General features: G+C 53.3%; 1 protein-coding gene across 1 annotated transcript in view; it reads right to left on the bottom strand.

Annotated features, from left to right (window-relative positions):
• The window catches only part of POR (cytochrome p450 oxidoreductase), a 28,218-nt gene extending 13,524 nt beyond the window's left edge, over positions 1–14,694 (bottom strand). Inside the window, 1 exon segment of the mRNA NM_001177805.1 lies at positions 14,516–14,694. Coding sequence (NP_001171276.1) covers positions 14,516–14,694 — 179 coding nt within the window.
• Between the last annotated feature and the right edge of the window lie 1,405 nt (positions 14,695–16,099).

Here is a 16,099-nt window from a genome sequence, read left to right as displayed (position 1 = left end):
AGTGGGGGTGGTGGGGAAGGCAGAGGGAGAAGCAGACTCCCAGCTGTGTGGCTCGATCCCAGGCCTCTGGGATCATGATCTGAGTCAAAGGCAGACACTTAACCAACTGAGCCACCCAGGGACCCCTGATTTGTACATTTTAAAAAACGGTCAGAATGGCAAAGTTTCCGAGGTGTGAATTTCCCCTCAACCAAAAATCAGAAACAAACAAAATGCATTTAGTTGACAATGAAAAAGCGCTGGGGCTTAAGTTTCGCTGATATGGAATGCCTTCCTACTTTCTCAACCATGGCCAGTGAGTTCACGGCACATGGACACACCACTGTAGGAGTTGGTCACTGTGTGGACTGACTCCCCACTGAGTCTCCCCAGTGCTGATCACCACACGGCCTCCCTCACATGCAGTGGCCTCTGGGGTAGGATGCAAGACCCACAGGATCAAAACAAGAGTCTCTGTCCTTAATGAAAGGGGATGCATGCCATTAATTATTCCTAGAAACAGGGTCTACAGAGAGGTACCCCAGGACCTTGACAGGGGACATCGCAGGGTTAGAATATGAGGCAGGTGGTTCCAGTGATGTTCCCAATTTTGTTTTTTCATATTATAAATACATTTTACAGTTATAAAGAGGGGGGCCAACTCCAACGTCTAAGAATTAAGGAGAGGCTAGACAGGGGATACCGCACAGGGAAGCGCCGATCACATCTACAGGTGGGGAAGGATGTTCCCAATACGCTAAAGGGAAGCAGCAGGTTACAGAATAATGCAGGTGGCACGACCCCACTTTGATTCAGAGGCACGGAATGGAAGGGTACACATCGGCAGGCTAACTGCTCTCTGCCAGGGCTGAGCGACTGTCTTTTTTGTTTCCTTCTGTGGATGATTTATATTCCCACCTCCCCAACCCCTTTTTCCTGCAGCAAGCACGGAACATTTCTGCACCAAGAAAATAAAAACCACATCCCAGGTTTAGAAACATGCATGGGCACACACAGATCTGCAGGGCTCTGTCTGGGGAGGACAATCAGAGTAGCGAAGCCCGGGGTAGAGGCTAGATGAGAGAAGCTACTCTGAGGAGCACAGAGGCCTCGGATGTGGAGTGTGTCTGGCACCTTTCAAATGCCCTGGGCCACGCTGACTTCCCGCTCATCGCTGCGCTGGGCACTGCTGCCTGCAATGTCCTTCCTCTGTCCCACGAGCTCCTACGTATCCCTTAAGACACAACGTACAGCTTCCTCTTCAGAGCACCTTTCCCTGCTGTCCACAGGGGAAGGCTGTGCTCACATCTTAACGCAGCACAGGCCTCCATCCAGGCCTTGACTCCACGTTCCCGACTCATCATTCCATCTGAGGCTTAGTGGGGGCGGCGTGGGCAGCTGCCTGGGCCTCTACACCCGGCACCATGCCCAGCACTGAGCACGGCCTCTGGGGACGAGGGTCGTCCTGAGAAGGCTGTTGGAGGGTTCCTCACCCACCCGATATCACAGTTTGCCATTAGCAGAAAAGCCAACTCCTGTCTCTTCTTTAGGACTGAGGTTCTAGAAGCTGTATCTGAGGAAGGGGGATTTGAGACTCCCTCCAAGAAGGCACGGGGGATGCCCCCACTACCCCGTGAGAGCCAGCGCCAGCCTCTGCCTTCCAAGGGCCTCCCACCAGGCAGAGGACGATCATGGAGGATGGGAGCGGGCCACCCCCTGAAGCGGGGGAGGCAGCTTGAATCCTGGATCTGCCACCAAACAGGCCTGTGACAGACAAGCGGCAGCCTCGAAAGGCCTCGGAACCGTCTTACTGAAAGCGCTGTGCCTTGGCTTCTGTGGCCTCCCCTCCCCGTACAGCATCTGGGGTACAGTCAACTCTCAGGGATAAAGAGGCTGTTCCTGAGAAGAAAGCCCTTTGGATCACTCTGACGTCACCGACACTCAGCGGCACCAGGTGGCACATGCGAAGACCAGACGGTCCGCCCGCAGGGCGTCTGAAGACACTAGAATGGCTTCCGGGAAGGACTGAGCTCTATTCTCAGAGACAGAAAACCACTCCCAGAGCAAAGCCACAGAAACTGGGCAGCCGATGGGCTCTTGGATGAGGCCCCTGGGGCGGGGGGTGGGGGGGGCGGAGCTCAGCTCTGGCTTCCCGGGGTGCGTGGCAGGCTGGTGGCTCAGGAAGTGGGGGCAGGGTCTGGCTGGGAACGTTCCAGGGCGGGCTAGATGGGCTGGCCCTCGGGTGCCGCCACGGCCCCTCCAACAGCTTCAGCCCCTGGGGAAGCAGGGACACTCCCACCCTCTCCCCGGGCTCCCGGGGTGGCTTCCAGAGATGCAGGGCAGACCGCGCTGCACCGGGGAAAGGGAAAGCCGAGGACGCTAAGGAGGACCCTGTGCCTCCAGTCCCCGCCCCGACATGACCCTCGGCAGTTTCCTGACTTCCTACCAGTTACACGCGGCCTCGAGCAGCAGCAGAACCTGCCCCGGGCTGCAGAGCCCTGCTGCCAGAGTTCACCTGTTCCAGGTGGGTGCACACGTGGGTGCCTCAACCGGCTCGACCCAACCCCGCCTGACAGCCTCACACAGGGCTGTGCACCTGGGACCCACTCTTTTCCAGGGGGAAGAATCGGTGACTGGGGCCTTTCTGGTTTCCAGTCCAAATTCCTTTCCTTCGGGAGCTGGGAAATGCAGCCTGCAAACCGGGACGGAAGGGATGGCTGGCCCCATGTCCCGCTGAGCCCCCGGGGAACCGCCCCAGCTCTGCTGATCAGCTCCACAGGGCACCCTCTTCACGCCTCCAGGGCAGCCCTGCCCAGGAAGGAGCCGCAGGGACACCACATCTGGAACTGACCTTCTGAGGGTGGGCTCATCCCGCGGAGAGGAGTACGTGCACCCCATGGCTTCTCTCCCGACCCCAGGACTTAAAGGCAGGTTCCAGCTGCCTCCCAGAAACGGGCAGGGAGCCAGCGGTCAGAAACTCGGGCTCTGTCCATCCCTCCGCAGTGCTGGCCGGGCCGGCAGTCCAGCCGTGAACTCTGGGAAGGCCCCAGACACCCCAGCCCTGGTGGAGCCTCTGCCGAGTCCCCGCCTGCATCTGTCCCCACAGGAACAGGGAGGACTTGCGACTCCAGCCTGAGACCTCCCGTGATCCCCTGCGTTTGGGCACACACCCCTCCTCCTTCTGTATGGACCGAGGGAAGGAGAAAACCTTTCCAACCCCAACTCGGGTCTCCTTGGTAACTGTTTATACCAGAGCCCTTGCTCCCTACTTCCTCCCCCCTTCCCAATTAATTAAAAAAAAAAAAAAAAAAAGGAAGTCATGAGGTTGAATAAAGCTCTTCGAGACACTAGAAGGCAGTTGCGCAGGTTGCTATGGCAGGGCCGTCTCTCCACAAAGGAAGCCACATTGATCCTACTGCCAGGGCGCCTCAGGATCATATTAAATTAGCTCTGGTTCCCGTCTTCCTCCTCACAAAAGAACTGTGGGCCACAGAGCCCGAGACACGGGGCGGCCACCTGGGAGCAGCGTGTGTGCAGAGAAGCCACACAGTACCCTCCCGCTGCACAGGGGGCAGGTGCCCTACACAAGGGCCCCCACATTTGCTGTGACGCTTCCTCCCAAGAAGCAGCCTTCAGAGGCACCCAAATACAGAAAGCCAGCGGAGGAGGCAGCAGCTGGCCCAGGCTGGGGGCCCAGAGACCACGCGGGTCCAATGAGGGCTCTCCACTCCTAAATTGGGAGCAGAAGGCCCTCTGGTGCGGGCCTCAGAAGTCAACTGCAGGCTGCCATGTGGGGAGGATGGAAAGGAGGGTGCACGAAAGCCCTGAGTCACTTGGTAAGGGATGAATCAAGACGTCCCAGTGAGATTCATTTCATTTCCAGTCCTGGCCAACATGCAGAGGAGTTTGCAGAACTCCCAACTCAAGTGTGATTCTCTATGGCATGAATTTCTCCTGAGACTTTGCCCTGCCCTTGGCGACACAGGGGACAGCTGCTGTGGAATAGCTGCCTCCCAAAGCCTGGTGTGGTAGCAGATTCTGTGCTCCCCAGGGAGCCGCCACATGCCGGGCAGAGGTGGGGTGGGGGTGGGGGGGGTCAGGCTGGCTGGGATGGGGTCACCAGGCGAGCCCAGATTTCTCCACTGCAGGCAGAACAGTCCCAGGACCCTGTAGCTGACAGTGAACGGTTTGCAAGAGCTGCCTTTGCTGAAAACAAAGTGATTCGCTGGAGCTTAAGCTTAAATCTGAACCAGTAGCTCTCCCGCCCAAAAGAGCAGGAACGGACCAGCAGGGGAGCACCCAGCAGGGAGGGCGCCTCCTGCTGTGGCTGGTCTCTGGCAGGCGGGAAGTTCAAGCACTATGGGAGGCCTTGGGTCAAAGCCAAAACACAGAATGGGAACTCTGACTTGCTGAGTGCCTACTGTTTGCCAGCTAGTATTCAAGGAGGTCTATATTGTATTTCATTTAATCCTCCCTCCCGTGCCAAGTGGGCAAGGACTTCTATCCTTATTTCACGGCCAAGGACAGCGAGGCTCTGGGTGGGGGCAGGGGAGGGGAGCAGGAAGCCAACTCCAGGCCAGGAAAGCCCAGAGCCCTGGCATTTCCCGACTGCCTCCACGGGCCCTGTGGAGCCAAGCACGGCTTATGGGAGTCCCTGGACACACTCAGAGAGCACTTCCTGGCCCCTCCCAGGGATCTTCAGGAATCCCCAGCCCTCATCATTTGGGGTGCTCTCAGGCTCCAAGGGGCTGCTGTTTCCCTCAGGGAGATCCCCCCTCCCCCATACAGCCTTCAACATGTGTTCACCAACACGCAGGTCAGGCCTTTATACCTGCTGTGTGTGGTCCGGGTGGCCTGCCTCCCCAGCACATGGGGCAGCACGCTGGCTTTGCCCTTCTGCCCTGCAGACGCCCGGGCAGTGACTCTGGCAGGCTGGGTATAGGCAGGGCCAGTGCTCTTGTGCAGGAAAGCGAGAGACACAGGGCCATGGCCCTGCTCAGGGTTATTTGCCAGGGACAGTGACAGAGTCCTCCTCTGCTCTGATGCCTTGGCTCTTGTCACTTCAGCCTTGCCATTTGCAAATGGGGACAAGAACCCTGTTTTAGAAAAGCCCTGGCAAAAAAAAAAAAAAAAGAAAAGCCCTGGCACAGAACCCTTTCTCTGCACCGCTGACACTTTCTGCTTCTCATGCCCCGCTCTCCCTCCCAGGCACCTGGGCCCTGGCCAATGCCCACTGGTCAATGCCAGTGCCACTAGGTGACCTTCCTCCAAGCCACCCTGACTGCTCTTTAATGGCCCACTGCTCTCAGGACGCTGTCCCAGTTTACCCGGCTCCCAGGAGGGCCCAAGGCCCTGGAAGATTCACCCCCAGCCTCTTCTCTCCTGTCTCAGCTCCCCTGTGACTTCTGAGGCCCTTCACCACCCCGACTCCCTCAATGACCCCTGACTCCTCCATGACCCCCAATTCCCTTGGCGACCCTCAACTCCCTTCATGACAACTGACTCCCCTGGTGACCTCCACCTGGGCTCTACCAGACTCACTTTTCCCAGAGCAGCCCCACTGGTCCTCGCCCTGAGATTCTGCACGCGCTTCTGCTCCATGTGTCCTGCTCTGTGTGCTGCCGGCCCTCATCTATGCCCGGCCCTCATCTATGCCCATCTGTCAATGCCAGCTTTCCATTGAGACTCCCGAATCAGTCCAGGGGTACCGCAGTCCTGACATACCTACCAATGGGAGGGGGTGGCCCTCTTCTGCATTTCCACCACCTCTGGACACACTCATCTCTCCCAATGGCAAATGAGCCCACGAGGACACACAGCGGATCCCTGCGCCCTGGTGCCTGGCACAGAAATGGAGCTACCAGCAGCGAGCCCTGGGTGCGGCCTAGCGAGGTCAAGATGTCCACTGACACCCAGATCGGCAGACAGGCCACCTTCAGAGTAGTATGTGGTAGGCAGAATGGCAAAATCACTCCAATCTCATCAGGGGACGGGGAGGAAGGAGAGGCCATGAAGTCCCTCGTGGTCAGGTGGTGGTGGAAAACCCAGCCCTGGGGCACCTGGGTGGCTCAGTGGTTGAGTATCTGCCTTCAGCTTAGGGCGTGATCCTGGGGTTCTGGGATGGAGTCCCACGCTGGGCTCCCTGCATGGAGCCTGCTTCTCCCTCTGCCTGTGTCTCTGCCTCTCTCTCTGTGTCTCTCATGAATAAACAAATAAAATCTTAAAAAAAAAAAAAAAAAAAAAAAAAAAAGCCCAGCCCTGCGCTTGCGGGTGTGGTGTGCATACCCCAACCCCCTTTCCCACCACTTCCCCTGACAGTGGGAGGCTTTGGGCACCGTCCACCCTCCCCATTCACAGAAGCCTCTCCTCCACTCCTGCCTCTTTGTACAACTCGTGTGTGCTTCTATTTTCACATTTGGCAGAGCCCAGGACCTCCCTATAGAAGAAGTGACCCTGAATTGGAGGTGGAAGGACCCTGGTTCACTTTTCATCTGCCGGCACTTGAAAGTTCCAGACAGATGGAAATGAGGCTGGCAGCCTGGACTCCGCGCCTTCCTGGCCCTTCGGTTGAGTGCAAGCCCCCAGATAAAGGTCACACAGGAAAATGGGCTCCTTTGTGGCTTTTCAGCAGCAAGCCCCAGTGGGATGCAATCAGCAAAATCCAGACTGTGGGAAACTGTGAAACAAACGATCTGGTTTCTGGAACAAAAAATGGTGCTGAGAGTTACCAGGGATGGAGGGGAAGCCCATCCAGAGAGAAACTTCCTGTGGTGTTAAGGGGAAGAGGGAGAAGCCAGGCACAAAAGGCTGTAGCTACATAATTCCATTCACAGGACATTTGGGAAAAGGCAAAAGTACAGGGAAAGAAATAAGATCATGGTCAATCAAGGTGGGGCGTTAACTACGAAGGGATGGGGGCGGAATTTGGGGAACGGAGGAACGTGCTGTCTTAACTGTAATAGTGGTTAGACAACCACATGCCTCCAGCAGAACTCATCAGACTGTACTTTTTTTTTTTTTTTTTTTATAAATAGGCTCCATGCCCAGTGTGGAGCCCAATGAGGTTTTGAACTCAACCCTGAGACCAAGACCTGAACTGGGATCAAGAGTTGCACACTCAACTGAGCCACGCGGGTGCCCCAAACTATAAACTTGAAAAAGGTGTGTTTGGCTGCATGTAAATTATACATCATACCTCACCCCCCAAGAGAGAGACAAGATGTAGTCTTGCTTAGATCCTAAATTTTAAAAAGTGTTTTAAAAAATGTACCAACTAATCAGGAACCATAAACAAATACTACTGAGTATCTGAGGATCCTGAAGCTTGTGGCTGGCTCTCAGGGCTGTGAGGACAGCACCTGAGCTGTGTTCAAAAGGGAGGGCCTTTGAATTTTAGAAGACTGAACTGTTTACACAGGTCATTAATTTTGTATGAAAGATTTCCAAATTTGCTCCAAAATCAGGATTCCTTTATTCAGATTTCACACGGGTTGCATGACTACTTATAAAACATGATGGCTTTAAGATAAGCCAGGAGTGGGACACCTGAGGGGCTCAGACAGTGAAGTGTCTGCCTTCTGCTCAGGTCATGATCCCAGGGTCCTGGGGTTGAGCCCCGCATCAGGCTGCCTGCTCAGTGGGGAGTCTGCTTCTCCCTCTTTCCCTCTGTCCCTGCTCATTGCTCATTCCCACTCTCAAGTAAATTAATAAAATCATTAAAAAAAAAAAAAAAGCCAGGAACAGAAGGGAGGGGAGAAAACAAGACTACACAGGATAGAAGGCTGTTGATGCTGAGTGATCTGTGCTGGTGCTCAAGTTCACTCTTCTACGCTCTATGCTTTAGGGTTTGTTTGAAATGTTCCACAACAAAAAGCTTTGTTTTTCTTTAAAGTACTCTCGGGCACCAGATGTGAAGCCGAGGTATGTGTGTCTGTGGGGGGGTTCGACATTGTCCCTCACCTCCAACAGAGCAGAAGAGACCAGCAGCCTGGGCTGGGACAGTGCGCAGGCCCACCTAGAAGGGTGGCCCTATTGAGCTGCACCACTGCTGGCGGGCATCACTGGGGACCCAGAGCGTCTGATTTTTTTTCAAGATTAGCTATAAATCTGGGCTTTATGTGCCAACCTTTTCAATGTTCTCATTTAAATGTTCCAATTTACTCTTTATTAATTTTTTTAGGGGAGGGGTGAGGGGGAGAGGGAGAGAGAAAATCTTAGGCAGGCTCTATGCCCAACATGGGGCCTGATCTCATGACCCTGAGATGAAATCAAGAGTCAGACACTTAACTGAGCCATCTGGGTGCCCCTAAATGTTCTAATTTAAAACAATATTCTAATTTAAAAATCTAAAACACCTGTGTAAGCTAAGGCCAGCCTGTGGGCCAGTCTGCCCCAGAGGCAGCCGCAGAAACAGGTTTAGCACTAATTCAACAGCCATTCTCTGAATGTCCCACTCAAGCGTCCCAGACAGGGATGAGTGCCCTCTCTGCACTATGGGAGGCAGAAATGTCCATCTGACAAGATGGGGGCTCTCTGCAGACTGCTATGTTCCATGTGTGAGCAAAGTGGGCATACCAGGGACCCCTGAAGCTTCAGACTCCTATGGGAACCAACATACCCTGGGTGGCCTTCGACCAGGAGCCACCCTGGCATGGAACTCTCTGTCCAAGGGCACAAGCTGGGGGAAGGCTGAGGACTACGTGGAAGTGGTTTGGAAAGAGCCACTTTTGGAGTTATTACCAGCATCATTAAGAGAATGTGCTGCTCTCTTTAACAAGCCTTTAATTGCTATTATAAACAGTTCAAAAGGCCTCCCCAGGGCATACAACTGTGTTCGTATACCAGAAGACTCCATATTGTAAGGTGCCAATTAATTCAGATATGATCCAATCCCAACTAAAGCCCCAGTAAGGTTGGCTTTATCCCCCCCTTTGGTTTTGGTGGACATTGACAAGCTGGTTCTACAAGTTACATGGAAATGTCAAGGGCATTGGGAAGACAAGGGCCTTTTTCAATACCTGTGCCAGGTCCAATGGATGGATGCCTGCAGATGACAAAATAAGCCTTGAAGTGCCACATGCAACTGGCCAATGTCAAATCAGTGTTAGCTGGATGGTCTAAGTTCAAAAGCTATACCAAGGATACCAAGGAGGCTTTTTTTTTTTTTTTTTTTTGTAAGATTTACTTATTTATTTGAGAGAGAGAGAGAAAGAGAGGGCACAAGCAGGGGGAGGGGAGGAGGGAGAGGGAGAAGTGGACCCCCCCACTGAGCATGGAGCCCCATGCAAGGCTTGATCTCACAATCTCAAGATCATGACCTGAGCTGAAACCAAGAGTTGGATGCTTAACCAACTGAGCCACCCAGGCACCCCTCAAGGAAGCTTTTAGAAGAAAACATAAAAAGAACATCTTGATGACTCTGGGATAAGAATTCTTACCCTGGGAGAGTCAGAGGGCAGGTCAGTTCTGGAAAGTCTGCTTTGTTTTTGTCCATCACCTTCCTGCTGAAGTATATGTGGCACATAAATGTAAGTTTCTTAAGGTCAACCAGAAGGTCGAGTAATCGGACTTAGTCTAAGTCAAGCACTTCTGATCATCAAAAGACATGAGTAAGAGTAAGGAGGCAAGTTACAGAAGCAAGATGATATTTACAGAACATTTATCTAACAAAGGCCTCCTATCTAGAATATAAAGTATCCTGACAAATCAATGGGGCCGATAACCCAGTGGGAGAAATGGGCAAAGTCTTGAACAAACAGACCTTCACAAAAAAATATCTAAATGGCCAACAGAACATATGACAAGGTTATGGGTCTTCAGAGAAACACAAATTAAGATAGGATGGTGGCACATGCCTATTCACACGGCTATGATAAAAGAGTTGAGAAAAGTATGAGGCTGGGACATGCTGGTGGGGGGCCAGGCGCTGGGACAAACCGGAAAACCATTTAGCAGGATCCACTAGAGCTGAATCCAAATCTGCCAATCGCAGGTTATAATGCATGTGGTACAGAAGCGTGTGTGGGAACCCAAAATGCCTACTAGAATGTTCTCCTGACTGGAAATCGTCGGAATGTCCATCATTATCAGAATGAAGAAATCATGATTATTCCCATAATGGAATACCAAATGAGACCAAAGAGCACCCTATAAACCTCAGGGTGCATGCTCAGTGACACAGACAACAGGGGCCTCATATTGTGCGTACTTTTACGTTTATGTGCCACATACACTTCAGCAGGAAGGTGATGGACCAAAACAACGCAGACTTTCCAGAACTGACCTGCCCTCTGACTCTCCCTGGTCTCTTGCTACCCATCTCTCCCAGCTGGCCACAGGGACCAGACAAAGGAATGGCAAGTGGCCTAACCCTGCTAACCACAGCTCACTCTCAGCCTTAACACAAAAAACAAAAGCCTAAAAAAGTCACGATCTTCCTTCTAGCAGCCCAGCCTTTCTCTTCCCTAGTCACCCCAACCCCCACTGCTTACAAAGGGTCCAAATCTCTTAACTTTGGGTTCTGCTCAGCTCCCCAGCCCTGCCTAGCTACTCCTAGAGGCATCATCTGTCTCCCCAACTCCCAAACTGGCTCTGAGCGGCTGCCCTATGCACAGACTCCCCCTGGCTCTTCACACCCAGGTCCCTGTGTCCCATCAACTGGGCCTTTGCAGGGCGCCCAGGTAGCTCAGTGGTTGAGCGTCTGCTTTTGGCTCAGGTCATGATCCTAGGTTCCTGGAATTGAGTCCTACACTGGGCTCCCAGCAGGGAGCCTGCTTCTCCCTCTGCCTATGTCTCTGCCTCTCTCTGTGTCTCTCATGAATAAATAAATAAAATCTTTAAAAAAAACAAAAAACTGTACCTTTGCTATGCAAGGCCCTGGGACTCCCTTCTCTCGGGTCTGCCTCCTGGAGCGCCCCCTCTACCCACCTCCCAACAGCTCTCACCCATCCCCCACACAGCTCACCTGGAACCCCTGATCAGGATGTGATCCTTCCACTGTTCTAAAGAACACACTTCCATCAGGCTCCGACTGCCTAGTCCACATCTGCGGCTCCACACCATGCTAACCATGCAGCCCGGGGCCACGCACAGTCCCCACACTAAGCCCTGTGATTCCCCATGGAGCTGGTGGTCGCAGAGGCTCTGTGCTGCGGCAAGGACCACTGGTGCTGGCTGGGGACCGAAGTGGTCAGGGACAGAGGTGCGGGGTTTACAGCAGGAGGGCGAGGCTTGTGGCCCCGGGATCCCAGCTGAGAGACCTCTCTGAGTCCATTTTCTCAGGCGTGAATAGAGCATCGGCACTATCACAAGAGGCCAAGGGCATTGTGACGAAGGGGGAAGTGTGGCTTGCAGAGTCTGCAGGTCTGGCTTGATGATTGGCTCCGCTATCTGTAAGTTAGGTGATCTCGGTCCTAGGTTACTGACTCATCTGCAAAGTGGGGTGATAAAAAGCCTTCCTTGAAGGGCTCTGGTTAGACTGGGCAGGATATTAATAGTAAGGAGAAAAATAATAATACGTGTCTCATTCGGGGGATGGCCATTTGCACATGGACCTGGGCGGAGCACTCACTGATGATTATGGCATTTCAGTTTTACAGCCGCAGGAGATAAGGCTCCATTAAGAGCCAAAGGCACGGTTTCGAGAAGATTAAGTCATGGGAAATGTCACATGACCACTAGGGGGTAGAGGCAGGACTCAAACCTTTGTCACTTGACTCTGGGGCCTAGACTCACTGCACTGGGAAGGGGTCCCTGCAGAGGGCACAGGCAACCTGGCCCCTGCAGGCTTCCACATGGTCTAGTACAGGACAAGAGGCCCTGGGCAGCGTGTAGACCCCTCATGGAGAAGCTGGAACTTCACCATTAAAAAGAAGGAAACCCAATCTCCTGCCTTGGCAAAGAGACAGAACCTATGAGCCACTAGCACTCCCAGTCTACTGGTTTTATTTCAGGCACATCTTGCAAGGCCGGAGAGGTGACGGGGAGGACAGTGGCTCCACCTGCTCCCACTGCACACCTATGTCCTCACTCGGGGCACAAGTGCAGAAGACACCTCTGCTTCACAGGCGAGAAAACACAGGCCACCGGACAGGGTCCCTTACCTCGAGTACCACATTTTTTCCCCCAAATACTTTCTACCCCAGGAAGGGACCTAGACCAGCCACAGCACAGGAGTCTGGATTCCTGCCCATCGGCTGGTCCTGCCATCCCCACTCCAAGCCCCAGGGCATGACGGCACCTTCCAGGGCCGCTCCACACGGCCTCCCTCAGCACACCTTCCCGGTCCCTCCTTCTTAGTTTTCTGAAGCCCGTGTCTCTGGCCTGCCTCGTGTGTGAGACAAAGGCCCCAATTAGACAACACACACAAGAGCATTTTCTAAAGCCTTTCTATGAAGTCCCTCCCAACATCCTGACTGCGCATGTTCTTTCATGTAAAACCACCCTGATCTTCTTGCAGGGCCCAGTGCAGGGCCTGACACAAAATATGCTCTGACACACTCTGCAGCCACCGGCATCAAGAATGTGCTAGGTGACTTCACTGTCACCTCGCCTAATGCTCACATGAGCCCTCGAGGATGTAGTCACTGCTTCCACTTTGCAGAGGGGAGACTGAGGCAGGATGAAGGGAAGGTCTTGCCCAGGACCCACCAGCACCAGTCTGTGAGCTCAATGAACAAGAGACTTCCTCTGTTTCATTCGTGGCACCCCAGGACAGAGGGGGACCTTGGGAGAGATTTGCTGAGCTTTCTAAAATGGAAAACTGTTGTGCTGTCCGTGGCATGAGGACCATGTTCTCTGAATATCAGCTGTGATGTCTGAAGGCTGTAACTTTTCCAGGAAAGGAAATAGTCACCACAACTGGAACAGAGAATTAGAAGCCGATATGACCCTGAGTCCCCAGCCTGCCCAGCCTGGGGAATTCGGCCTCAGTGTGGCCCTGGGGCCTGTACCTGAGACCTGCTCCGGGCTAGACTCTTTTTGCTTAAACCTTCTTCCAAGGAAGATTTATAGAAGGTTTAAAAAAAAATCAGTAAAGTTAAAAGAACACAATGTTATTAATAAGGTCAAGCAGGACACTGTCTATGACATTGTGACTTATAATAAATAAGCTTTTGGTCTTTACCGTTTCTGGCACAGAGCTCCTAAAACCCTTGGCATTTCCTAAGTGATAAGAGCAACAGAGGTGTCTCCCATTCTTCATAACCAGACTCTTTCAGCCACACTGGAATTTATGTTAATAAAGCAATTTCTAGAAAGCCCCTGTGAACAAGGCTGGTTGGCAGGCAAACCAACCATGTGATCAGAGGGTCTGAACTTTCAGGCCTGCCGCTGACCTCTGGGGAGGGGAGGGGGCCACAGGGTGAATGAACCCTCAGTGGCAGATGATTTCATCAGTCACAACTGCACTGATGTAATGACTCCTCCATAAAAACCCAAGAGTACAGGGTTTGGAGAGCTTCAGATTTTAGGTTGCTGAATACTTCCTTGCAGGCGCTCGGAGGATGGTGCTCCCCGCCTGCCACCCCTTCATAGGGGGAGGGCATAAAGCTCCAGAGCCTCCCTCATACTTTGTCCCCTGCACCTCTTCCATCTAGCTGTTCCTGACTTATTCCTTTCTAATAAACCCATAACCTAGTAAGTAAACTGCTTCCCTGAGCTCTTCGAGCCACTCTAGCAAATGACTCACACCTGAGGAGGGGGTTCTGGGAACTTCTGACTTAGAGCTGGTTGGTGGGAAGCACAGGTAATGAGGGCACTCGCAGCAGGTGTCTGAGACGGGGAGCTTGTGGCACTGAGCCCTGATCCATGGGATCTGACGCAAACTCCAGGCAGACAGTGCCACACCCAGCGGTGTCCTGAGGGTGAGCAAGAACTCCCCACGCATCCAGTCACAGAAATGTTCAATGTGGGGCTCAAGGAGAGGAGAAAACCAGTTCTCCTCCTCTGCTGTTGCCCCCCGAGCTCTACTTGAGATTGCTCTCTTCGTTTGATGAGGGACACTGGCAAGCGGTAGGGGATAAAGACTCATTAGCAGCAAAGCGCCACCCTGTCCCCACCAGTAAGGCCACAGGACTAGAAGGCAGTTATCTGCATCTCCCTCCTTGTATGGCCTTGTGCAAACAGCACCTCTCCGCCCCATCGGTTCTCAAGATAAGATCCTGAAGTGAAATATTAATTGGGTGCCACTGTAGCTCTGATGATCTTTAATGTCCCCAAGCCTCAGATAATCTACCCATGGAACAGTGCCCTCTACTCTGAATAGGCCTTGTGAGGTTCCATCAAGAAACATGAACAAGAAACAGGCCTGAAAGAACCCTGTAAGTCCCCACACGATGTGCAAACACAAGGGATCAAGGGAGATCTGAAGCATAGGGCACCAAGGAGGCACCATTCACGATTCAACCCAGAATGCTGCAAGTAAGCCCGTATCTCTCGCCTGGCTCCCTCGTGACCCAGGCCCAAGGACAGGGCGCTGCCAGGATTGATGGACGGGCCCCAGGAGGCTGAGAGAGGGATGTTGAGCTGGATCACTTACATTGGCTGAATTGTGGTGAACTCTGGGATTTCGTCTTTTTTCTTTCTGAAGAGGAACCAGTAGGTCAGGAGGCCCACAATGAGTGAAAACAGAATCATGTCTGTCATGCTGAAAAGAGACACTTCTTCAACCACAGTTTCAGACACGGTGGCACTGGCATCCATACTGGAGTCCTCCATGTTGACAGGAAACTGCAGGGGAGAGAAAGATCAGGTATCAGCTGGGAGAAGTAGGGTCAGCCTGAGGCCTGTGGGGGAGTAGCCTGAAGCCTGCAAGGGGACACCCTGAATCCCAAAAGCTTCAGCCAGGGTTTCTATGCCCCAAGGAGTAGCAGCAACGGGCAAAGCACTGTGGACAGAAGCTGCTGGACCCACACACGGCTGGCCCCTCCATGACATGGCTACAGCCTTGGACCGAAATCAAAGTAGCAAATGGCACCATGATGTCCACAGGTATCCTACAGCTGGAGCTGGTACTGGGTCCCCTGCATACACAGAGAATGGAAGCTACAGACTCCCTGGACCACTGAGCACCCTCCAGCCCCACAAGGGCTTAGAAGGGTTGGTTCCCCATCACAGTGGGGGTCGCTTGGAGACAAATCCTTCCCCCTGGGCTGCCCCACACCCTGCACATTCCAAAGACCTTTAGGACTGGCCCCTGGATGACTCTTGGGAAATCACTCCTGAGCCTTGTGATGTGCCACCTGATGAGTGTCTCTGTACCCCTGGGACCTTGGGCCACGAAAATAGCTCCTGCTAACTATGTCATTCAGAATGACCGCCTAGGGCTCTGAATCACATCGTTTGGGCTTGACCTCTGGGGTGCTGGAGACCTAGTAGATAAGGTTAGAAATGCAATGCTCCACGCCTCCAAGGCTGACTCCAGATACAAACCCTGCACACCAAGGCACCAGGGAGCTCCCCTGGTTGCTAATCCTCCATACATGTGGCCATGCACAGTTGCTGGGAGCATTGAACCCCTAGAACTCCAGTGGGCAAGGACAACTGGAAGCATGTGCCTGGTTTTTCCCAGTCTCAGCCCTGTGGAGCCTTTCCCTTTGTTGGTTTCACGCTACATCCTTCTGTCATAATAAACTGTAATGGGGGTAAAAGAGCTTTTCTGAGTTCTGTGAGTCCTGGTGAATCACTGACCCTGAGAGTGGTCCTGGGGACGCCAACCTCGTTCACTCCCTCGAAAGATGCCCAGCGGGTGCTGCTGCCCCTGAAACCTGGCAGGGAAGCAGATCTGAGTCCATGAAGGTCAGTGTGGAGCACCTAAAGCCCCGGCAGCACACTTCTGCCTTTAATGAGGCCAGCTCAGCTCTGCAACTGCATTGCTCCATTTTGCAATCACCGCTGTTACCAAGAGGGCTGCTTGCACCACAACCATGGCTCCCAGCCTCAGTGGGGAAGCCTTCCTCACATCTCAGAAGCTCAGGCATGGGAGATTGCCTCACATCTGACTTCCATCCACTGTCCCTGCTGCTGGGAAACACCAGGGCCTCCCACACCCCCTCCAGCTGTACTCGCATCTGAGGGCCCGGGCACCAGCTCTGCCCTCCCTGGGCCTGCGGGGCATGGGCCC

The sequence above is a fragment of the Canis lupus genome, chromosome 6 (genome assembly GCF_011100685.1).
Source record: "Canis lupus familiaris isolate Mischka breed German Shepherd chromosome 6, alternate assembly UU_Cfam_GSD_1.0, whole genome shotgun sequence".
NCBI lineage: Eukaryota > Metazoa > Chordata > Mammalia > Carnivora > Canidae > Canis > Canis lupus.
Note: the sequence above shows the minus strand (reverse complement) of the source record. Positions and strands in the feature narration are given on the sequence as shown.